Below are 24,787 nucleotides of genomic sequence, written 5' to 3'. Positions count from 1 at the left end.
GACTGTCAAGGGTAAAATTGTGTACTGTGTACCTGGAGGAAGTCAACAAAGTTTAACATCCTGGTAACTCATCAGCCATTTTATTTGTTAGCTGCCCGGTGTAAACGTCTCACTGAACTCTGGGATGAAGCAGTAACAATAGGCAGCAATGTCCTTTGGTATTTTTGGTTAAGCTAGACCTTCAAGGTTCAGCAGACAGCAAACCTTGTTCTGATGCAATGGATATGTGCATTTGTTTGAAATGATATATGGAACTGCTTGAGACCGTGACTTTAGGCAGTAATCTATTATTTGTGAAATTGTGGCTTATGAGCAGCTATCACAAAAGTTTGCAGTTACTTAATATAAGTAAATAATGTCATGCAAAATTAAATTTTACTTACTCTTAACTATAAAATTTACAACGCTATCTGACACAGGATGATTGTGCTGTAGGCTTTATTAAAATACAAAAACATAAGAAAGTAGCAGCAAGTGTATGCTATTTTATTTATCAAACCTGGCCCCACTCTGATCTCAACTGTGCAAGTTCTCCATAGATGCTCCTCAGACAGGATGAAGAGATCAATACTCCCCAATGCCATTCGGCTTTACAATTCAACCGCCAGGGGTAAGATATGTTAAAGTGCCGGGGTTAGGACTGAGCTTAAGTTACCATTCAATGTATTTTAGTAAACTATTTAAGAACTTTTTAAAAGCTATTTATTAATGCTTTTTGAGAGGGTGATTTTAGATGCATATCATATTATACTGAGTTAAGTATTGTATGTAATTAGTTTTGCTACAATAAGTGTATGGGACATTGGGAAAAATGTTGAATTTCCCCATGGGGATGAATAAAGTATCTATCTATCTATCTAGTCCGCAATTCCTTGATCTTTAAAAAAACTCCTTTCTAAATATCCCCAATTAGATAAATTAGCCTCAGCAACCCTCTCAGTTTTAGATGACTACCCCCTAATCTGGTAAATATATCCCATTTAAGATTCTCCAGTTAGTGGAAGCATCTCAACACCTACTCTTACAAGAACAACCCCCCCCCACCCCCACAAGTTTCAGTAAGATCAGCTCTCATTCTTTTAAAGTCCAAACAAATGGCTCTATTTTCATTTTCTTCAGTTGATTTTGAACACACATCTCATCACAGACTTACCTGATGAAACTTTTTAGCCTGCTTCCAATGCTAGTATATGCTTCTTTAAATAGAGATCACAACTATGCACAGCAATGCAAAACACTGAAATCACGACAGACACAAGGCTTGTTTTTCCTCCAAGTTTTTTTTAATTCAAAATAAATTTAAAAATCACTGCTAACTTTATGTATTAACTGTGATGTAACCTTTCAGGCAAGCACACTATCAGGTCCGATTTGTTAAATGTGGAAGACAAGATTTTAAATGGCAATTTTTAAAAAAATAAAAAGCTGGGATCAACAAATGGTAAAGTAGAGAATTCATTATCTTTTTTAATACCACATTTTTGGAACTGTAGTAAGAACACTTCAATAATGACAAAAGCACCACTTAAAAAATTATCTCAGACTAGGAGACAAATATATAAAATATAACATTATAGGGCTTAAAATATTTACTTTTACCAAATCTTTGTGGTCAATTCACACTCTGGGATAATATTCCCATTAATTATTTCTGGTTTCCATTACAGAATGCCACAGTAGAACTCAGGGTGTCACAACACAATTTGAGTACTTTTCCAACTGCAATAAAAATGACAATAATATTTTTATTACAATATAATAGATATCCATCTTAAAAAGCAGTACTGATTGACCTTTCAGGAAGAAAAGCTCCAATGATGTTAACTTCCTCACTGCTATTTCAGAACACTCCTGTAAAACGCTACACTGCATTTTTACTCCTGTTTTCTTGTGAATGTGTCAAGTATAAACCCAGCAGATGAGAATTTATACAGGTGTGCTAAGCAATAATTTCAAAATGAGATTAGAGGCTGAATTAACCTCATTTAAAAAACTATAAAAATTAAGGTAGCATTCTATTGTTTAATGTAACTCTAGTTAATTCAAGCAGCTGTTTAAAGTCTATAATTAATGTTTATGTATTATAGTCAAAGTTTATAAGATGAATTTATAGTTTGAACAGTTTATAGTCATAGAAACAAGGTTTTGACCCAAAACATTGACATTTCCTTTTTTTCCAAACAATTACTGCTCAACCAATACTTCTGTTTCATTGACTACACAAAAGCCTTTGACACAGTGAAACACCAGGTCATCATGAAAATGCTTAAAGATATTAATATCGATGAAAAAATCTAAGAATAATCAGGAACCTCTACTGGCAACAAAGTGCAGCCATACGGATAGACAATGAGATTGGTGAGTATCAGCCAATAAAGCGAGGAGTCAGACAGGGTAGTGTTCTATCACCAGACCTGCTTTCCCTGTACAGTGAAAACATCATGAGAACCATACAAAACCTACCTGGAATAAGTATAGGAGGACACAATATCAACAACCTCCGCTATGCGGATGATATAGTACTGATAGCAAACAGTGAAGTAAATTTACAGAAACTAGGATCTACCATCAACACAGAGAGCGAAAGACTTGGCCTAACCTTAAACAAAAAGAAAACTGAAGTAATGGTAATATCAAAGAAACCTAATATCCCAAACTGTAGGATCGTATTGGAAAATGAAATCCTGAAACAAGTTCACAACTTCAAGGACCTTGGATCAGGGGTAACATCTGATGGCAAATATGAAACAACATAAAAGCAAGAATAGCAATGGCAAGAACAGCATTTACAGAAATGAGAAACATCCTAACAAACAAGAAAGTAGCAATTGACATCTGCCTTAGAACTCACAGCTTCTACATTCTTCCTATATTGATGTATGGCTGCGAGTCATGGACCATCACAAATACAATGGAAAAAAGAATCAATGCAACAGAGACGTGGTTCTTCAGAAGAATGCTATGCATATCATATACGGACAGGATAACCAATGAAGAAGTTCTACAGAGAACAAAAATCAGAAAACAGCAATCAAAATTCTTTGGACACATCATGCAAAGAGAGACATTAGAACATTTAGTTGCAACTGGAAAGCTGGAAGGAAAAAGAAGCAGAAGAAGACAGAGAATGAGAATGGTAGATGGATTAACATCATGGTTAGAAACAGGGGAGGCAGCAACTACAATTCGGAGGGTCAGGGACCGTGATGGATGGAGAGACATGATCGCCCATGCCGAACGGCAAGGCACCTGATCTACTACTACTACTGAAGCTGCAAAATTTGTCTAGCACATTTTTTGTTACTTTAGGAATATGTTCTAGTATGAAGTAAACAGCTCAAAGAAGCAGTAATTTAAATTTGAAAATTTCCAGTTTTAGATTCTAGTCTTAATGAGTCTCTTTTACATTCCCACATTTTAGAATCAAGTTTTGGACAATCTGTTTTAAGTCCTATCCTTCTGTTAGTTCTGATCTTAAATTGGAAAAGAGGTGAATTCCAACCGCTTTTCACATGATATGCTAATGATTTAGATGACAGATTTGATGGTTTTGTAGCCAAGTTTGCAGACAATGCAATGGGAGGTGGAAGGGCAGGTAGTGTTGAGGAAACAGGGAGGCTGCAGGAGGACTTAGAAAATTGGTAGAATGGGCAAAGAAGTGGTAGATGGAATATAATGAAGGGAAGTGTATGGTCATACACTCTGCTGGAAAGAATGAAGGCGTAGACTATTTTCTAAACAGAGAGAAAATTCAAAAATCTGAAGTGCAAAGGGACTTGTGCTGAATTCCCTAAAGGTTATGTTGCAGGTTGATAAGGAAGGCAAATGCAATGTTAGCATTCATTTTCAGAGGACTAGAATACAAGAGCAAAGATGTGATGCTGAAGCTTTATGTGGCATTGATCAGACCACACTTGCGAGTATGGTGTGAGCATTTTTGAGTCTCTTATCTAAGAGAAGATATGCTAGCATTAGAGAGGGTCCAGAGGAGTTTAATGAAAATTATTCCAGGAATGAAAGGGTTAATGCATGAGGTGTGTTTGATGCCTCTGGACCCATTCTCACTGGAGTTTAGAAGAATGAGGGAGGATCTCATTGAATCCTATTGAATAATGAAAGGCCTGGAGTAGATGTGGTTAGAATATTTCCTACAGAGGTCGAGTGTAGGACCAGGGGGCACAGCCTCAGAACAGAGAGATGTCCATTTTGAACAGAAATGAAATGGAATCTCTTTAGCCAGAGTGTGGTGAATCTGTGGAACTCATTGTCACACACGGCTTTTGAAGCCAAGTCATTATATTTAAAATGGGGGTTGATAAGTTCTTGGTTAGTCAAGGTATTCAAAGGTTACGGGAAGAAGGCAGGCAAATGGGTTTGAGAGGGATAGTAAATCAGCCATAATGGAATGGCGGAGCAGCCAAATTAGACTGACAGACCTAATTCTGCTCTTATGTTTGATGGTCTTAAATGAGATTAGAATTGCATGTTCCATCAGGAAGCTTAGCTGCAAAGGGTAGAGAAGGACTGGTTGCATTTAATGCTTTTCACAAAGCTTTTAAGAGAAGGTATGCAGGTGCACTGATATTAAAGAACAGGATACTACCTTAAATATGTAGTAGATGTGGTTAGGATGATAAGTATGATAACTTGTCATTAGGTAAAATGCAAGGGAAAAGTACTACAGGGGCTGGCCAGGATAGGATTGACATGAGAATGCAGGGAATAGAGTCCTTCCACCATTTCAAGCATGGCATTGAGTTTTCTTTAAAGATTGTCTGCATGAACAGAATCATTTTATATGACACAAAATATTTTAGATAAGTTACATGGGGTCATGTGGGATTATTTTAATCCTCCCCATATACATTAACATATCATGTTCAATGGTGAGGGACAATGGACTGGGACTTCCTAAGCTTGAAGTTCCGATCCCCACAGAAATAATGAGGAAGTTGGACAGATTTTGGTCTCCCTCTACAGGTGTTAATGTGGAATATATAATTCTCAGATATATGAGAATCTTACTTAATGATGCCAATTTAGAAGTTCTTTTAACTCCAACTGGCTTTGATAGAAATTTCAACGTTGAAAAGCAGGGAGTTTGATACCTGGGCCTACCACATCAAGGAACATGGCTGAGTTTGCACAATTATTGGGAACAGGTTTTATTCTTCTTATATAAAGGGGGGAATTAGATCCCAGATAATGGCTTATGTGATTTGTGGGAATAGCAACGTTAATGAGATTTTTCTTTCAAGTTTCAAGAACTGCACTTTGAGGAACCATTGATATTTTAAAGTTCGTTTTTTGATGAACTCCTAAAGCAGTGGTGATTGTAATTTGTAAATAAAAAATTTGTGATTTTCAGTTTATAGTCTTTTGTGATGTTTTAATCTGGATAATATAGTTTTAAAATCTTTAATTCTCCAACACATTAAATAACCAGAACAATATTATTATTAACCAAATGGTTTGAACACTGCTGTTGCTCCTATTGGGGCTCTTCACATGACTGAATTCTTCCCATTATACATATATTTTTAAAAATATGTTTATTGTTTCTTGCATTCCATCTTCTCATAGTACACGTAGACAAACTTGTGTAAAAACTTGAGAGGGATAGCTATGCATCTACCATTGGTATCATTCATAAAAATAGTGACTTTTTAATTTGCTGGATGAGGGAGGGTGATTACTGGCTCCTGCTGCCGCAGTTGACTTAGAATACTGCTTTGCTTTAGTGCTTGCAAATCCGAAATGTCTTCTGCAACAACAGGAATGTCTATTGTTTGGTTGTCAGCCGTAGTTTCATTCTCACAGTCAGATAAAGAGCAAAGCAAAGCATCATTTTCATATGTAGGAAAATAATACCTGAAGATAGAAATAATAAATAATTTAATCTTAACAATTTTATAATAATAGCCCTAAGCATATGTAAATTCATTTTATCTATACTTTTGAGGCCACATGCACTGTGCAGAGGGAAATAATGCAAATAAAGGCCTAGGAGGCCAAGTGTATTACCACTTCAATGACACATCACAGAAAACCAGAGAGAAGTTTTAGATGTCTGGTCAATTTAATCTAACATACAGCCTTGAAGTCAACATAATTTTGTTTTTAAACATGCAGAGAAAGTTGATAACAGAAATGGAACAGAATTATTATGCACATTTTTTTCTGAAATCACCAAGTTGCTGGAGCACTTTGTCAACTTCAGCGCTGTACAAGAATGGTGCTCCTTGGCACCTACTGCAACAGGTTTAACTTATTGTCAAATGAGCCTGACTTAAGAAGAAGATCAATTTTGCAGTGAATGTCTCCAAATGAAATTACTGTTATGCAAAAAAGTGCTAAATGCTGCACCATTACTTTTATGAAAATTTTAATCACAGATATATAATGTCCTGGAAGAACTCCAGCAAAGACAGATACAATCTGACTCTTCTGCATCATGTCAATTCTATTCTAAAGCTAAATCTTCTAAATAATACTTAATGCTCATTAGCTCTTACTGCAGTCTCAGATACTTTTGCAAAGGTTACAGATCTTCAATTTTAATTCACTGCTGGTAAATTTAAGATTTTTACATATTCTAGTGATTGGACAGTAGCATAGCAGCATAATGTTTTACAGTGGCAGCAACCTAGGTTCAATTCCGTCGCTGTCTGTAAGGAGTTCGTATGTCTTCCCTGTGACCTCATGGATTTAACCCGGATGCACCCACATTACAAAGATGTAAGGGTTAGCATTAGTAAGTTGTGATGCTGGAGCACGGTGACACTTGCAGACTGCCCCAGCATATCATTGGACTGTGCTGTTCATTGAGATGTACAACGCATTTCACTGATTTTAAATGTACCTGTGACAAATAAAGCTAACCTTAGGATAGAAATCTTTACCTTAATCCTTTATCTCAAATACATTCAAAACCTTTTCTTTCAACCTGGTTTTCAGTTTATTGTTAGTTGCTCTGGATAATTTTACAGTAATTTTACAAGCATTTTTGCTATAAAATAGTTCTCTCATTTTATTTCAGCTACCCTACTGGAAAACATTAAATGCTTTGACTGATTTATTGCTAAGGTGGATAGTGTAGATTCAATATAAGTTTCCAAATTAGGAAGTTTTTATAAAGAAGAGACAAGGAAAATATTTCCATAAAAAGGAAGCCAAATAAACAAAGCCAAATAACATAATTGGGAAAAGTTCCAGAGGCAATATTTTTCCCCCTCTCAGAGCAATTTATGTCCTTGAAATACATGCCTAAAAGGTTGGAAGCACAATCAACAGCAACTTTCGAAGGGAAATTAAAACAGGAGAATTATCACACTCATTTTATTCCAAAAATCTTTAAATCTCTAAACTACCGGAATAATTTTTCAACTTTAAGGCCATGAGAGCAGAGCAAACGTGTGGAAGGAAACGTACAGCTCATTCAAGCGCTGTTAAAATGGGTCAAATGGACTTCCGAAGTAGAATTTTAAGCCAGTTTTACTCAAATCAAAACTAATTTTGATCACCCCTTGTAATCTTAATTAAAAACAGTAATCAAAATTAAGGAATGGCTTACTCAAAGTAGCCAAATGAGTGTAATTAGGATGTCAATCTCGGTGACACTAGCCTAGGAGTGAACACTAATGTTTTTCTATTTTGGCAGACTTTGTAGAGGCAGTTTTAATAGCATTGTTCCAATACTTGGAGCTGACCGCTATCTCAAGAACATACAGGAAGCCAGGAATCACTGCTATCCAATGAACCATGAGTTTTGCACCAGGCTTGAGTGCTTGAAACAATTTTTCCAGCTGTGGTGCTACATTAAATGTGATGGTAAATGTCATCATTAATAGTGCTATGCATTGAAGGTGTGCTAGAAACCCAAAGGAGAGATCTAAAGTAATACTGAACTGGAAATAGTCCACCTGTTTTAATTAATACTTACTGAGGCTGATCCCAGGCAGATCTGTCAAGCAGTGACATAATATGGTCTGTTTCCGTCATATGATTTACAACTTCTGTTTTTGAGTTGAATGCTTCTCCACACCTGTTGCATCGATGTTGGTGAATTTCTCTTCTTATAAAGTTTACTAATTTGACCTGCTGGTAGAAGTTTAATCCTACAAAAAGTGGAAATAAACTTATTGTTCTCACATATTCCGCATAAAATTGACATGGTTTGAACACCAGTTATTAAAAAAATAACAAGAGCTGTCCTCAATTTTTTGTGATTACATTTTATCTGCAGAGTGCAGCATTTTCCACCAGCTCAAAACTTTTGCTAAGGTCCCCAAGGATAAAGGTTTATTTCAATATAAATACAAAATTCAGTGTAAATGCTTGGGATTCATCAACTGTTGGGAAATAAAAACTTCAATCAAGTTGCAACTTTAACAAGCATCACAAAGTTCTGGAAGAGGAATGCTACATTGTTTTCTCCTCATCCAGTAATGCTCTAGCCAGTTTTAAGAAAAGAGCAACCTGACAAAGTAGTTAATTTAGAATTCTCTTGTCACATCCAAAGATTGTCTTACTGGTTTCTGGACATGCATTCAGTTAAAATCCCTCATGTAATTCACTGGTCATTAGCCCACACAAGCTTCATAGGCAATCTTACCAAATCCTTTAATAACTAAGGAGTTCCCAAGGGATCCTGCAATGAATTTTTGATATACAGTACTTCCAATTATACTGTTGTACCCTGAATGCAACTGTAGTTGATAAAATTACATTAGATAAATCTATAGGATTGAAATCAAGGTTTGAAGAAGTATGCCTTCTACTTCTTGATATACGTTCCTTGTGAAAAATCACAAGGAGTAAGGTTCACAAAGGTTGATTAGACCTCTTCTGCAATGAATACTGCCAAAATCCCTTTGAAGAACTTAAAAAGCAGCAAAGAATAATTTCTTTTTGTTCTCTGTAAAGGCTTCGTGAGAAAATGCTCTAGAACAGCTGTAGGCTCTAACTTTGTTACAGATTAGGAGGCACACAGAAGAGATAATGGAGTTGATGCTTCCTTGGTACTAAGCTGCCGAGGTTGTGAAGTTCAGAGTCTTTTTTAGAGAGAGTTCAGAGAAGATTCACGAGGATGATTCCTGGAACGCAGGGACTAACATATGAGTAGCGTTCGTCAGCTCTTGGATTGTATTCATTAGAGTATAGAAGAATGAGAGAGGATCTCATAGAAACATTTTGAATGTTGAAAGGGTTGGACAGAGTAGATGTGGAAAGGCTGTTTCCCTTGGTGGGTGAGTCCAGGACAAGAGGTCACAGTCTTAGAATTAGAGGGTACCCATTTAGGACAGAAATGAGGAGAATTTCTTTTAGCCAGAGGGTCGTGGATTTATGGAATTCATTGCCACATACAGCTGTGGAGGCTCAATCATTGAGGGTTTTTGAGGAGGAGATTGAAGGTATCTAATTAGTCAGGGTATCAAGGGATATGGGAAAAAAGCCGGAAATTGGAACTAGATGGGAGAATAGTTTAGCTCATGGTGGAGTGGGCCGAATGGCCCACTTCTGCTCCTTTGTCTCATGATCTTGTGAAGTGGTTGCTTGACTGACCCTAATGGACTTAAAAATCAGTGGGACTGCATTGATTTGAGACAGTGGAGTTTGTTGGTCTATTTGAGAAAGGTTGGTCATAAAACTTGAGGATTAGATTGACTTTATTTCACATTTCTAATTCCCTCATCTTCACATTTTCACTTCCTCAGCTGTTCTCCACTTGTAGGAATAAACTATTGACCAATATTCAAACAGTCAATGATCCCTTAATTACACCTCCTCCCATTCAGCCTTTAGAGAGGATTCCATTCCGTTCTCCCAGGTTTCTCCATTATATCCATTCTGACAATGCCAACTTAACCACACGTTCTGGCATGAACTAGATGGGCCAAAGGGCCTGTTTCTGGGCTGTCCTTTTCTATGACTCTATTCTTCTTTCTTCACCACTATTTCACCTATTTCTACCTCTGCCTTCCTCCCAAAACTACAATAAACATCCCTGTCCATACCTCTCACCTCATTAGACTTCAGATTCAAAGGACATACCAAAGACTTTACCATCTCTTGTGCGATGCCAGGTCTTCCTTCCCCCCTCCCCCCACGTCATTCTATATGATCAACTCCCTCTGCAACATTCTGATCTAACCCGAACATCAGCCCCAACATTTGCTCCTTTTCCTATAGCATCTTCTGATGTTTAGTCTGTCCTTGGTTATCTCATTCCAGGGCCCCAAGCAATCAGAATCAGAATCAGGTTTATTATCACCGGCATGTGATGTGAAATTTGTTAACTTAGCAGCAGCAATTCAATGCAATACATAATGTAGCAGAGAGAGAGAGAAAAAAATAAATAAAACATAATAATAAATAAACAAGTAAATCAATTACATATATGAATAGATTTTTTTAAATGTGCAAAAACAGAGATGCTATATATATATATTAAAAAAGTGAGATAGTATCCAAAGCTTCAATGTCCATTTAGGGATCAGTTGGCAGAGGGGAAGAAGCTGTTCCTGAATCGCTGAGTGTGTGCCTTCAGGCTTCTGTATCTCCTACCTGATGGTAACAGTGAGAAAAGGGCATGTCCTGGGTGGTGGAGGTCCTTAATAATGGACACTGCCTTTCTGAGACACTGCTCCCTAAAGATGACAAGGGTACTTTGTCGGCTAGTGCCCAAGATGGAGCTGATTTACAACCTTCTGCAGCTTCTTTCTGTCCTGTGCAGTAGCCCCTCCACACCAGACAGTGATGCAGCCTGTTAGAATGCTCTCCACGGTACAACTGTAGAAGTTTTTGAGTGTATTTGTTGACGTGCTAAATCTCCTCTAACGCCTAATATAGTCGTTGTTTTGCCTTCTTTATAACTACATCGATATGTTTGGACCAGGTTAGATCCTCAGAGATCTTGACACCAAGGAACTTGAAGCTGCTCACTCTCTCCACTTCTGATCCCACTTTGAGGATTTTTATGTGTTCCTTCATCTTACCCTTCCTGAAGTCCACAATCAGCTCTTCCGTCTTACTGACGTTGAGTGCCAGGTTGTTGCTGCGGCACCACTCCTGTATGCCCACCCGTCACCACCTGAGATTCGACCAACAATGGTTGTATTGTCAGCAAATTTATAGATGGTATTTGAGTTATGTCTAGCCACACAGTCATGTGTATATAGACAGTAGAGCAGCGGGCTAAGCACACACCCCTGAGATGCGCCAGTGTTGATTGTCGGCGACGAGGATATATTATCACCATTCTGCACAGACTGTGGTCTTCCAGTTAGTGAGGCAAGGATCCTATTGCAAAGGGAGGTACAGCGGCCCAGGTTCTGCAACTTCTCAATCAGGATTGTCGGTATGATGGTATTAAATGCTGAGCTATAGTTGATGAACAGCATCCTGATGTAGGTGTTTGTGTTGTCTAGGTGGCTTAAAGCCGTGTGGAGAGCTATTGAGATTGCAATGGGTCCAGGTCCTTGCTGAGGCAGGAATTCAGTCTAGTCATAACCAATCTCTCAAAGCATTTCATCACTGTTGATGTGAGTGCTACCAGGTGATAGCCATTAAGGCAGTCCACATTATTCTTCTTAGGCACTGGAATAATTGTTGCCTTTTTGAAGCAAGTGGGAACTTCCGCCTGTAGCAGTGAGAGGTTGAAAATGACCTTGAATACTCCCGCTAGTTGGTTAGCACAGGTTTTCAGTACCTTAACCAGGTACTCCATCCAGACCCTCTGCCTTGCAAGGGTTCATTCTCTTTAAAGACAGCCTAACATCGGCCTCTGAGACAGCGATCACAGGGTCATCAGGTGCAGCAAGGATCTTCACAGCTGTAGTTACGTTCTCCCTTTCAAAGTATGTATAGAAGGTGTTGAGTTCATCTGGTAGTGAAGCATCGCTGCCATTCATACTATTGAGTTCTGCTTTATAACCATATAACAATTACAGCACGGAAACAGGCCATCTCGGCCCTTCTAGTCCGTGCTGAACGCTTACTCTCACCTAGACCCACCAACCTGCACTCAGCCCATAACTCTCCATTCCTTTGTAAAGCTTTGTAGGAAGTAATGTCTTGCAGACCCTGCTAGAGTTGCCATGCATCTGATATCGCCTCCAACCTCATTCAAAATTGTCTCTTTGTATGTGGATCAAACACTTGCTCTGCATGTTGTTATGACCCCAGCCCCCTCCTTTGTGAGATTCGCAAGAGCCCTAGTCAAGGGGGGGGGTCAAATGACCCAAGAGAGAGAGGGAGACATGCTGAAGACCACGTTCCCCCGGGAAGCAGAATAAAGCGACTCTTTGACTATTGTCTCATGAAGACCATGTGTAAAGCCCTCGGGCAAAGTGGGCTGGTTGAGAGAGAGATTGACACCGGCGATCCCGTGAGGAAGTATAAAGGAGGGTCTGGGGGGGACCCTTCAGACGCACCAGGAGACACGCTAGAAATCCTGTGACAGCGTTTTGATAGCGACAGCCGGTGGTGGGGTTTGTGTGCGTCTTTTCCTTGCCTGGGATTGGCGACCCCACAACGGAAGAACGACTTAGCTACAGGGGAGGCCACCGATGAGCGTTCATTCCCCCAACAAGGCTCCGACAAACCGAACTCCTCCAGGTTGGAAAACCGGTCGGGTAACTGTTTAATCCCATCTCTCTCTCGCTTTCTAACAAAAGTGCACCAACGCGACACCACAACGACGGCAGCTGGTGGAACTGCAGTGACCGCAAAAGACTTTTAGATATCCAGTAAACAATATATATCTACATTACCCCTAGACAACGATAGAGCTTATTTCTGACTGATTATTACTATACCTGTGCTTTAGATTGAGTTGTGACGACGTATATGATCTGAATGTTTTGTATTAACCATACGTTTGTGCCCCTTTATAAATAAAAACGTTTGAAAAGAGTAGCATCAGGCTTCAGCGGACCTATCTATCTTTGCTGATAAGTCACCTGGTTACTGGGGAACGTAACAATGTACAAACTGAATGGTTGATTCGTTATGTACTTTTGTTCAGTGATATTGTGACCATGTTTCTGGTCACTTACCTCTTTAGTTCTCCATCCTACGGCCGCTCTCAACTTGACCTTCAGTTTGAACAACATCCCAGTCAAGCTCAAAAGAAACTCAAAAAGTATTCCACCTTTCAATTCAGCACAGTTGAACAACTGATGCAGGTAATGATTTTGCTGTGATATTTAATCATCCCCCGACTTGCACTGCCAAACATCTTTCCTTGTCGCACACAGACAAACCACCTCTCACCTAACCACTCTCTTTTCAAGGCAGACACCAGAATTAAATAAACATAGTAGTAGTGACAATTTTAATCAGGGGCATTTTAATATGAAAAATATCTGCCACGTCGAGGGACGTCCACAGAGCCTTGAAAGTGACAACACAGTTAGATATGGTATGGAAGGTATAAAGGATACTGGCATTTGTCTTCATTCATGGAGACACTGACTACAGAAGTAGGGAGGTTGCTCTCTAACTTTATAAAACCTTGGTTGGAACTCAGCTGGAGCATGCAGGTCTTGGAACAACACTGATTATCTACCCAATTGAAGCCTCTCATTGTACCTTATACTTCTGTCAGCTAGACCCCTGGCTTCTGACACTCTAGAGAAAACAATCCATGTTTATAGCTAATACACTCAATTCCAACATCCTGGTAAACTTCTTCTGCACCCTCCTCAAGGTCTCCACACCCTTCCTTTATAGTACTGGTGACAAGAACTGCACACAATACTCCAAATGTGGCCTAACCAAAGTTTTATACATCTGCAATACAACTTCTCAACAACTTTTATTCTCAATCCCCGACTGATCATTGAAAATACTGTAAATAAACATATAATGAGGAAATAAACAATACCTACCCATTTCAGATTTTAATTTGAGAAGGTCAAAATGATGTTCTGTCTACAAAACAGATTAGAAAAAGTTAAATATTATAAACTACAAAAGTGGGATAGAATGTAATTCTTCACATTAAAAATACAGATACAATACTAGTGAAATTCTAATTATATTTATCGTTAAACATGGAACTATAATATGAACAAAATAAATCTATGATGCAGTTTATTAGTTGTATAGTGGCTACAAATCTTTTATCGAATCAGCATTTTCTGAACCCCTGAGTAATCATTGTCATTTGCAGTGCAGTTCAGAAGCACATATTTTACAACAACCCATCAAAGCATTCTCATTTAGGTGCTAGGAGACAAACTTAGAGCCGACTCAATGGGATCTATTAAGTATTAAAATAGCACCAGAAATATAAAATTATGATTAAACAGTGTCAATGTAGCTTTATGAAATAAAAATAGAGCATGACAAATCAAAGAGAAGTTTTGGAAGTAATTGGTGGCATGGGTAAGAGGGAACCAGTAGATATGGCATATTTGGATTCTCAAATGTGCCATACAAAAGGCTTTTATACAAATTACAGGCTCTTGGGATAGAAAGCTGCACACAAACCTAAATAGAAAACTGGTTAAAGGACAGTATAATATGTCAGATTATTTTAAAGGTAAATCCAGAGAAATGCATGCCTCAATTTCTAATTTCTTTGGAGACACAAGAGGCTGCAGATGCTGTAATCTAGAACAACAATGAGGAACTCAGTGAGGCAGAATGTGTAAAAGAGAAAGGTCACCATTTCAGGTCTGAATACAGAGGGGAGACAGAAAGAATAAAGAAGTGAGGGAAGGGTGAAGCAGGGACTGGAAAGCGATAGGTGGAATGAGATGAGGAGGGTGATGATGGGCAGAAGGAGCCAGATGAAGGGACTGGAAGTTAGAGTTGCAGATGCTTAAATCTAATATGCAAGGAAAATGATAAGTGGAACCAGATAAGGGAGGGACGATGAGCAGATGGGAGTAGTTGGTGGAGGGTGTAGGCGAGTGAATGGGTGAAATGTGTGGATGATAGGCAGATGAAACCAGAAGGGGAAGGGGAACAAAACTGAGTTACAGGGACAAGTGGGGAGTTGGTTGAGACAACATAGAATTTGGAAAATTCAATGTTCAAACCTTTGAATTAAAGACCAGCCAAGAGGAATATGAGGTGTTGTTTTGCTAGTTTTCATTTAGCCACACTCTGGCAATGGAAAAGGCTAAGGACAGGCAGATTGGTGTGGGAATGGGAACTGAGATAGCAAGCCACTGGGAGCTTACGACGGCCATTGCAGACAGAGCACAGGAGTCTCAGCTTGGTCTCACCAGTGTAGAGGCCACATACAGAGCAACAATTGCAGCAGAATAGGGTGGGGGCTGTGTACGTGAACCTTTGCCTCAGCTGGAAGAGTTGTTTGGGTGTAGAGACAACAGTAGTACATCCTGCGGTTGCAGAGGAAAATGCAGAAAGACAGGGCGGGTTGGTGGAAGGGTTGAACAAACTAGAGAATCAGAGAGGGAGTGGCCTCTACAGCAAGCTGGAAGGGATCCCATTGCAGGTGGCAGAAACCAAGGGTGATGTACTGTAAGTGGAAGCCGGTAAGGTGAGAGGTGAAGAACAGTTCTCTCATTGTTGAGCAGTGAGCCTATGGCTTTCTATTCCAGGACATCTGAAATCAACAAATACAGTTTCCCCACTACTGTGGTTGATGGAGACCTCAAATGCATTTCCTCTATTTTCTGGACTTCTCCTAACCTAAGGGGGAAATCGTGAGCTGGGGTAAGGAGGATGTGAAGAAGGTAAAGTCAGGTAGTTAGCAGGGGAAAATATTGTAGATAGAGTTTGTGAAGTTGTTCATTTGGGTCAGAAAAATTTGACCCAGAGGAACAGTAAAGTCTTTATTCTAAGCATTAGCATTAAATCTTTGGAATTTTCTACCCCAGAGAACTTGCGATACTCAATCTGAGCACATCAATAATCAGATCAGTCAAACTTTGAATTCTAAAGGAAGCAAGGGAAAGGAGGATCAAGCAAGAATATAGAGCAAGGGGCAGAATTCACCTACTCCTGGAGACATACTCTTGAAGTTATTTCGCGTTTAAGAGCACAGTTGAATATGAATATGCATTAGCAATTTCTAAGAATCTTGATGAGTGTAAATCCAAATTAGTGCTAATTTATGGACAGATGGTGTGATGTGGTTTCAAATACAACAGTAAAAAACTGCAGTGTCTCACTTAGTTATCAGTGAACACAAGCTAAAACAAATCCAAACTACCAGTAATTTCCTTCACTCTTCCCAATCAATGAATGACTTCTGGTATCATCATTATATCAGTTTTGAAACTAATGTCATTTCTGACTTAAATGAGTCTGCCGTATAATGGTATTTTAGCCATTTAATAACAAAATAATAAAATTATTCACTGTGGGCTAAAATATAATAAGATACTGAAAAATAGTGAACATTTTTGAAAATAATCAACCAATCGTTTTCTTTAACTTCATTTCATTTACTTTAATTCATTTTTAAAAAATTACTTGTTCCATTTCTTTTTTGAAATGCTTTCTTTTTATGTTAGACAACAGACTAATTTATAAAGGCAGTCTGCAGACAGCTAGGCAGACTGGTTCATGCTCTTAACAAATTTTATGTCATTCTTTGCCTTAGTTTTACCTTCATGTGAAGGTGTAGTTTTTCAGTTGAATCTTTTGCTTTTTCACAGAAAAGACAAACTGCACACATTGGGTTGCCTTGCCAATCAGACCAATCACTGCAAATAGAGCATAAAAATGAGACAAGGATAAATAAACACAGGCTGAGGGAGCTCAAGAACTATGACATAAGTCTTAACATGGGGAAATGTGATGTCACTTGCTTTTGATCTGAGAAGGACAAATCGAAGTGTTTTTTCAATGGTGATTATTTTAGAGAATCAAATCATGTCTTCTAGTGTGACTCTGTGGTTTTGTGGTATACTACCTACAGGGACAGCTAAGTCTTATAATACTAAGATAATTCAAATTTATCTCTGTGCCGATCTATTCAAATTTATCTCAGAAAATTCCTAGTGCAAACTGGTGCACAATATACATGCAATAACATTTTCAAGTGGCAGCACTTCTTCCCCAGTTGGTGCTGGCCAGGTTTTTATTACATTGCTTTGGATTCTGCTGTATAAGAGCATTGCTCAGATTTTGCTGGAGGTGAAGTTATAATCTTGGTAACTCCAAGATAAATGGTCTGATGTTGCAAGAAATTTACCTGTTGCAGAAAGGATCCCAACCCATTCATGGACGGTCCCAAGCCTGGCTGTGAAAGGAGGAGGGTCGGTCATGGGACGAGCAACCCTGTACCATAAAAACACAGTGCTACAGAAACATCAACAGAAGCTCTGGGGATCTCATCCCTGAGAGAGGAAGGATCTTTGCCTAGAAGTGAAAGACTGGCTCATGGCAGTGGACGCTGCTGAGGTTTTGTTGGCAGCCTATGCCCCAGTAGAGGTGATGGGGCTTAAGAAGAAGAAAGGATTCTGCAGTTCTCCCGTTGCTTCTGTGTCAGTTGGGTAGAAAGGCAAGTGGAGAGCAGTACAAAAATGACTGCTTTGCTATTTTGAGGTTTGCTACTTCACTGACAGAAATACAATCAGAACAAAATTGTCAGCCCAAGTTTCTTGGCTGGATTTTGGTCCAAGCAAGTTATATAAATAATGGATAAAACATGTCCAAGCACAGATTTGAGTGGGAGCCCATTTTGTATATATCATGTCAAGTTGCTTTGGTCTCCAGGATATATACACACTGGAGTTTCTGTCTTGAATTTTGGACATCGAACAGCTTGAAGAACATGCTGGCTTTGAAACTGATACTGCATACTTTCCCCATTATTATAATGATTTAATATTAGGATAAGATGAATAAGTCACAGCAAATTAGGCCAATTAAAAGATCCTGGAGTGGATTAAGTCCTATCTGACACAAAGCTATCAGATGTCAGTCTTCACATCTTTATGATATAACTATCATGATTGTCATAAGGAAGTGTCCTTTACCCAAACACCTTCTGTTTCTTTATATTGACCAGTTATCTTTCAGAAAGGCCAAGGAGTGCTTATTCCCTGTCAACTCTACTCTGGTCAGCTCCCCATACAATATGCTTAAAGATCAATAACATTCATTACTGCAGCAAGGTCTTGATAACATCCAGAATTGTAACAGGCAACTGAAATGACATCCCTGTTACAGAAACATTTGGAGCAAGAGATCTTCTTTGGCTTGAAATGGAGGTCAACACTGCTGAAGCTTAAAATGTTAACAACATTAACCAGAAGCTTCCCTGGATAAAATAAACACTGAGGTCCATATAAGTTGAGCATTCTGTCAGGTAGTTTACCTCCTGACCCCTCACTGTCTGTACATGTCTAGTGATTGACTACAGCAGTGTAGAGAAACACTGCAGTTTAGCCTTCTCCAGAACAGTCCACATATTACCATTCTGGTTGGAATGCTATTAGGCTGTCTCCTTTTGAAAAAAATAGAAAACAAATAGAGGAGAAGCTCAATGCATATCTTCATAAGTTTACCAGGAATGAGAGAACGTTGGGAATTTTGTTCAAATTCATTCAATCTAAATTTCATCACAGCAATAGTGCTTAACATATTATTTACCCAACCCCCCTTAATTTGGTCTGTCATCGGCGATGTCATGTGGAACACACTGATTGTACAAAGATATCGAAATGCAGCTTAAACTTGCTGAGCCAGGAATTGTGGAAGAGACATCCAGTAATGAAAATCTTTGGCATGATGTACAATTTTATCAATATTTCTGCTGAACACAGAGTAAAATTCTAACAGCATTATCCTTGATATTGTTAAATAAAGTGTATATTAATACTGCTGGATAAAGAATAAAAGATCTTTATCAGTAAAAGTATTGATCAGCCATGTGTGGAGCTGAGAATTTCTGCATTACAGCTTATAAAGCTGATTAAACCGCAGTAAATACACCATGTGTGTGAAGTACTATTTACAGTGTTATGAATCACTATAATACTGCAATGGCTCATAATGGTTATGTTACTCCCTGATACACTTGTGGAAGGTGTAACAATTTTATGTCAGAAAAATTAAAAATACCAGGATACCACTAATTTAAACTACCGTAGTCAATGTTCTAGCAGCTCCAGGTGTTAAAATGTAGCTGCATCCCCTGCCAATTCAGGGTAAGTTGTAAGACACCTCTCCACCTTACTATGAGGGAAAATAAGCTTATATCATCAGTTGGCCACTGGCCAATGAAACAGAGATATGAATTAAAATCCCAAAGGAATCTGTAACCGATTCACATCCTTCCTTTCTCCTTAAGAAAGGATATGAGCATGAATTACTAACTTCAGATCAAGTTAAAAGATACTCTTAATAAAGAAAATTGAATAAAGTTTAAGATATCATGCACTTTCTCTAAATAAAAATAACAAAAACAAGCTGGTAATTTTGTAGTCCGTGGGCGATGAATTACAAGACTTTATTGCTGCTTTGTAAAACAACTGCAAACTATCATTTTACCACAGTAACTTTACTTAGAGTGATGACAAAAACAGTTTGAAATCAGATCACTACGTACTCATCCAGCTCTTCAATGATTTCACTGTCATCTTCGGACTGCACTTCCTCCCAGTTCTTCCCAAACTCCTGAAATAAGTCAACAAGTTTGCTCAATTCTAGGGGAAATCAAACATATTCAAGCTGTAGTAGTTAAGCTCATTCCTTTTGAAGTAGAATGATGCCCTAGAATGTTTGTGAGGATTCAGCCAATGTGCAGAGTGGCAATGCAAGTTGACCAGTCTTTTATAAATCTTTTATAAGGCTTTACTTCTGTCAGATTACTTAATACAAATAAATTGGAATGCACATCAGTGTCCTTAAATTATTTTGTGGTGCGAGGTTTATTAGACAAGTTTAAAGGAAAATTATCTATTGATTTTACAAGTATAAACTTACATTTTGTTTAGAATGGAATTCATGTAATTGCACTTGGTGAAATAGCGCAAAAGATTAGGGAAAAACAAATTTGGTGTACTGTTGTGGCAGCACCTCAGGTTTCAAATAATTGGATAAATTAAATATTTGACAGCACTAACAATTTCATTCTTTAAAAAGGGATAATTGGACCCATTTGAAGTATGCTGTTATCAATTTGTCATTATATTGCTGTAATGCAAACCAACAGCCTTCATTGGTAAGTGTAATTGTTAAACTGCAATACTTCAGACAGTTACAATAATGTTACTACATGACTTACAAATGCATTCGGACTGTTAGAGCAATGCCAAGTTCCAAACAAAGTTTAACCATTTAAAATGGCTTTTTACTACATTCACAATGCTGTCTCTGAGCAGTTTAAAATATTAGGCATAATAACCTTTCATTATTATTGCTGATGAAATGAAAAACTGACGCCACATTGACATAATGTAAACCGAGCAAAAATATGTAAGAAGTCTATTTGACACAGTTAGTGAGTGACGACAGACTAATGTCATGCATTGTAAAATCACAAGTTTAATGAACAAAACATGTTTTAGGAAGAGAATTAACAATTAGTTCTGCAAAAGAAACTCATTAGTCTTGCAGTGCAGTGCAATGTATTTGCTGAGTGACATGCCAAAGCTTGGTTGCAGCTGCCCTGAAGATCTCTACGGGCAAAGTCTACAGTCTGAGGCTCTTCTGCCATTGTACACCTTGGGGCCAGAACCTATATAGAAATTCTTGGATTGTTTGCTAAAGAAATGTTTGCAAAGGATATCATGTTGAACTAAAAAATGGTGACATAGATGTAATCTACAAGCTTTAAAAGTGTTTTTAAAACAAAATGTAGATCTGAAAAGGAAAATGATATAGAGTAAAACATAATCTTAATTAGGAGCTTTGAAGCAAACCAGTACTGAACTATACAAATTAAATGTGTTTTAGTTCAATTAATTACCATCAGAAATGTAGTCATTTTTGTAATGCAAGAAATATGACAGGCAATTTGCACGCAGAATGATCTTAAAAATGTAAGCTGAAAACAACAAAATTATGTATTTTAGTGATGTTGGCTGAGTTAGCAAGGATAATTTTCCTGCAACATCTAAATATGCACGTGACCAAACCAATGGGACTAGGGGTTGATATCTGATTGTAGCAGTAACTAGGGTGAGACGCGTGGAGCATCAACCATGCTCTGGTGTCTGGTGTGCAACTTAAAGCTGCAAGCTACTTTGAGGCAAAGGTGCTATCAACTAGCCTTATTTGAATGTTCCATGATTGCTATCATATAACTAACATGTTTGGAGCAATTCTAAACAAAATTGCTTTGATCAACACTCAAAAACATCCAGCATTTTGTGTGTGTGGCACAATTATTATGTGTTATTTGTTAGAATTTTTCTGCTATTAACTCATTTAAGAGTTTAATGCCTGGGCTAATTGGAAGAAAGAGTTGATAATTTGTCTTATATATGTGTGTGTGCTAATTGGGGAAAAAAGTCCCAATGCAGGGACTCAACCCATATTATTGAAATTTCTACCCCCTCCCCCCAAAGATGCTGCTGGATTTGCTGTTCCTCTAGCAGATTGTTTGTTGCTCCAGATTCCAACATCTGCAGTCTCTTGTGTCTGCAAATAAAACTTGCAGGTGCTGGAAGTCAGTAATAAGCAAAGATGCTGTTTACAACACAACAGATAATGAAAAGAGAAACAGAGTCACTATTTCATGACAATGGCCCTTCATCAAAGTTCAAAGTCTGGATGCAAGCATGTTTTGGCTGCAGGAATTGGGAGGGAGGAGAGAATAAAGGAAGAACTATCTCTGAATAATTGTGGATCAAAGTTGTAAAGGGAACAATTATTTCCATGTACCTATAGTATTTTACTTCTGTCTCTAACTGCAGGAAGTACTGGCAATCTCTACAACACTGACGTAGACACCTACATCTCTCCTTTTTAAAATGCAATATGTAACTAGTTACTAATCCAAAATGTTGACTGCTTCTCTCCCCATGGATGCTGCCTAAACTACTCAATAATCTCCTTTCTTCATTCCAAAGCTGCATTCCAAAGCCATACAGAAATCTTACCAGATAGTTGATAGTGTAAAATCTGTCGTACTCCTGATTTTTGGCATTGATTCTACGGTGCTGCTTCTTCCTCATATGATCTCTGAGTGTATGTTTGTCACGAAATGTTTTCTCACAATACAAACACTGCAAACTGCAAAAAGAATACATCAGTCAAGAATGCATTTGTTCCTAAATACTTAATGCACTATAAATAGGTTCAATCAATCACTACTTTACCTGAAAAATGTAAAAATTTAAATTCTTATTGTCCTGTACAGTAATTATTTCTGTGACTGTACAACTGCACTGATGTCAAGATTAAAACGATAGAAGAAAATTAATATTCAATATTTTTATTTATGTTGATTGAATACTAAAACCATGAATAGAACTTTCATGCATGAACAAGTGTCAAGTAATTCAACTGTACACAAAAAAATTATTAGAAAACTGAAGGCAATAAGAGGGGATCAAGTAATGATAATCTGTCAGACACCTTTGACAAATAGTGTGAAATAAGATTCAAGAATAAATTTGGGAAAAAATTGAACATGTCTGTCCAAGAGAAAAATTTTCTAGATTATGATAAAGAACATGAGAAACATATTTCAAACATCTGACACAAGTAGGATGGGTCAACTGGCCTCCTTGTGTACAACATCATCTGTGCGCTTTTGTTTACATTTCTGGGAAGCTATATCCTTGAACACATGGAAAACAACAGAGACAATTTCAGGCTTTCATCAACCCTTCAGCAGTATTCATTTACTACTGTAAACATGGCAATGAGAAACATGAAACATGAGTTTCAGTGGAGTTAACATATTGCCTGACATTTTCCAATTTTTAAAAAAGATGTCCAGGACAGGATGCCACGTAGGAAGAACAAAGCGGTGAACGACAAACTACCCTCCCTCTGACTGCAATATTTATTCAAGGTTGCAGTTTCACTCAGCAAGCCAAAAATAATCCAAATGGTTGAAGAGTTTTTAAATGGAGATGCAAGGATGTACAAAGAATTAATAAGTGGTAAACTAATGTTGCAGAGAGACGGGAATGCAGAGAAGGAATGGAATATCTTTGGTCAAGAGACTAAGTTTGTCCAAATGTCACAATGCCTTGAGGGCTAACTTGTTAACAAATTAAGGAAGTTGGTGACAAAAATAAATAGCAAAAGAACACATTGGTCTGACCTTCTGGGTATTCCCAGCATTCACCTTTTCCGTCTGATTTCTAGAAACTGTTATATTCTCTGTCCTAAGATACCGAACAGGAAAAACAACTCAACAGCATTCTCCCCGACAACAGCAGACATGCATAGCACCAGGGAGGTTTAACAGCAGAAGAGAGAGGGACCAGGCAAATAGCGAAGATTAAAATAAATCCTGGTTGTAAAATGTTATATATTGTAATCTTTTAACTATATGAATTCTAATGTTTTATTAAGTTTTTTCTTTGCATTACCAAAAAGTGGAGGTCTGTTTGAATATCTACTTCCATTTACATAAGCTACTGGGTAAGACCATCTTAGGGAGCAAACACGAGGAAATCTGCAGATGCTGGAAATTCAAACAACAACACACACAAAATGCTGGTGGAACACAGCAGGCCAGGCAGCATCTATAGGGAGAAGCGCTGTCGACGTTTCGGGCCGAGACGTCGACAGCGCTTCTCCCTATAGATGCTGCCTGGCCTGCAGTGTTCCACCAGAATTTTGTGTCCATCTTAGGGAGTTGTGTTTTCCCAACAGACACCTGGAAAGGTAACTCTGCCTTGAATTTTTTTTTGTAATGTAGCTTTATATTGTAACTGTCATTTACTATTTCAGCTGTTGCTGTGCTACATCTATTTATACCCACTGTGTAACCTGTGGGAAGGGTGGGATGAAGAATTCTTTTCCAAAACCTGCTGAAAGGCTGACTGCAGAAATCCTTTCTGGACGTGGTGAAACAGAAACTATTCTAACTCAAAGATGATGTTTTGAAGTTTGTGAATACTTCTAAAATATGAGTGCAATCATTTTCCTGATTTGGCAACTGATGCTGGTAAGCTTTGCTATGGATTTAACTTAAGCTTGTTTCAATTCCGTTGCAAGCTCTAAAACAAGTAAAAGCAATGACTTTTGATTAGGTGCTGGAATAGAACATAGAATAGTACAGCACATTACAGGCCCTTTGGCCCACAATGTTGTGCCGACCCTAAAACCCTGCCTCCCATATAACCCCCCCCCCACCTTAAATTCCTCCATATACCTGTCTAGTAGTCTCTTAAACTTCACTAGTATATCTGCCTCCACCACTGACTCAGGCAGTGCATTCCACGCACCAACCACTCTCTGAGTAAAAAACTGAGTAAACTCTATCCCTCGACTTATGAAAGCTAACACCCCATAAGCTTTCTTAACTACCCTATCTACCTGTGAGGCAACTTTCAGGGATCTGTGGACATGTACCCCCAGATTCCTCTGCTCCTCCACACTACCAAGTATCCTACCATTTACTTTGTACTCTGCCTTGGAGTTTGTCCTTCCAAAGTGTACCACCTCACACTTCTCTGGGTTGAACTCCATCTGCCACTTCTCAGCCCCCTTCTGCATCCTATCAATGTCTCTCTGTAATTTTCAACAATCCTTTACACTACCTACAACACCACCAACCTTTGTGTCGTCTGCTGTCTTGCCAACCCACCCTTCTACCCCCACATCCAGGTTGTTAATAAAAATCACGAAAAGTAGAGGTCCCAAAACAGATCCTTGTGGGACACCACTA

At 38.3% G+C, this 24,787-nt stretch overlaps 1 protein-coding gene across 2 annotated transcripts in view; it reads right to left on the bottom strand.

Moving 5' to 3' along the window:
- Nucleotides 1-1,442: 1,442 nt before the first annotated feature.
- znf277 (zinc finger protein 277) overlaps nucleotides 1,443-24,787 on the bottom strand; it is a 69,009-nt gene continuing 45,664 nt past the window's right edge. For both annotated transcript variants that reach the window (XM_073059461.1, XM_073059463.1), the window contains exons 7-12: nucleotides 22,038-22,170; nucleotides 19,541-19,608; nucleotides 16,592-16,688; nucleotides 13,893-13,935; nucleotides 7,943-8,117; nucleotides 1,443-5,871 (exon numbers count right to left, since the gene is read on the bottom strand). In XM_073059461.1, the coding sequence (XP_072915562.1) occupies nucleotides 5,667-5,871; nucleotides 7,943-8,117; nucleotides 13,893-13,935; nucleotides 16,592-16,688; nucleotides 19,541-19,608; nucleotides 22,038-22,170 (721 nt within the window). In that variant the 3' untranslated portion in view covers nucleotides 1,443-5,666. The remainder of the gene's footprint in view (nucleotides 5,872-7,942; nucleotides 8,118-13,892; nucleotides 13,936-16,591; nucleotides 16,689-19,540; nucleotides 19,609-22,037; nucleotides 22,171-24,787) is intronic.

The sequence above is a fragment of the Hemitrygon akajei genome, chromosome 10 (genome assembly GCF_048418815.1).
Source record: "Hemitrygon akajei chromosome 10, sHemAka1.3, whole genome shotgun sequence".
NCBI classification, from domain to species: Eukaryota; Metazoa; Chordata; class Chondrichthyes; order Myliobatiformes; family Dasyatidae; genus Hemitrygon; species Hemitrygon akajei.
Note: the sequence above shows the minus strand (reverse complement) of the source record. Positions and strands in the feature narration are given on the sequence as shown.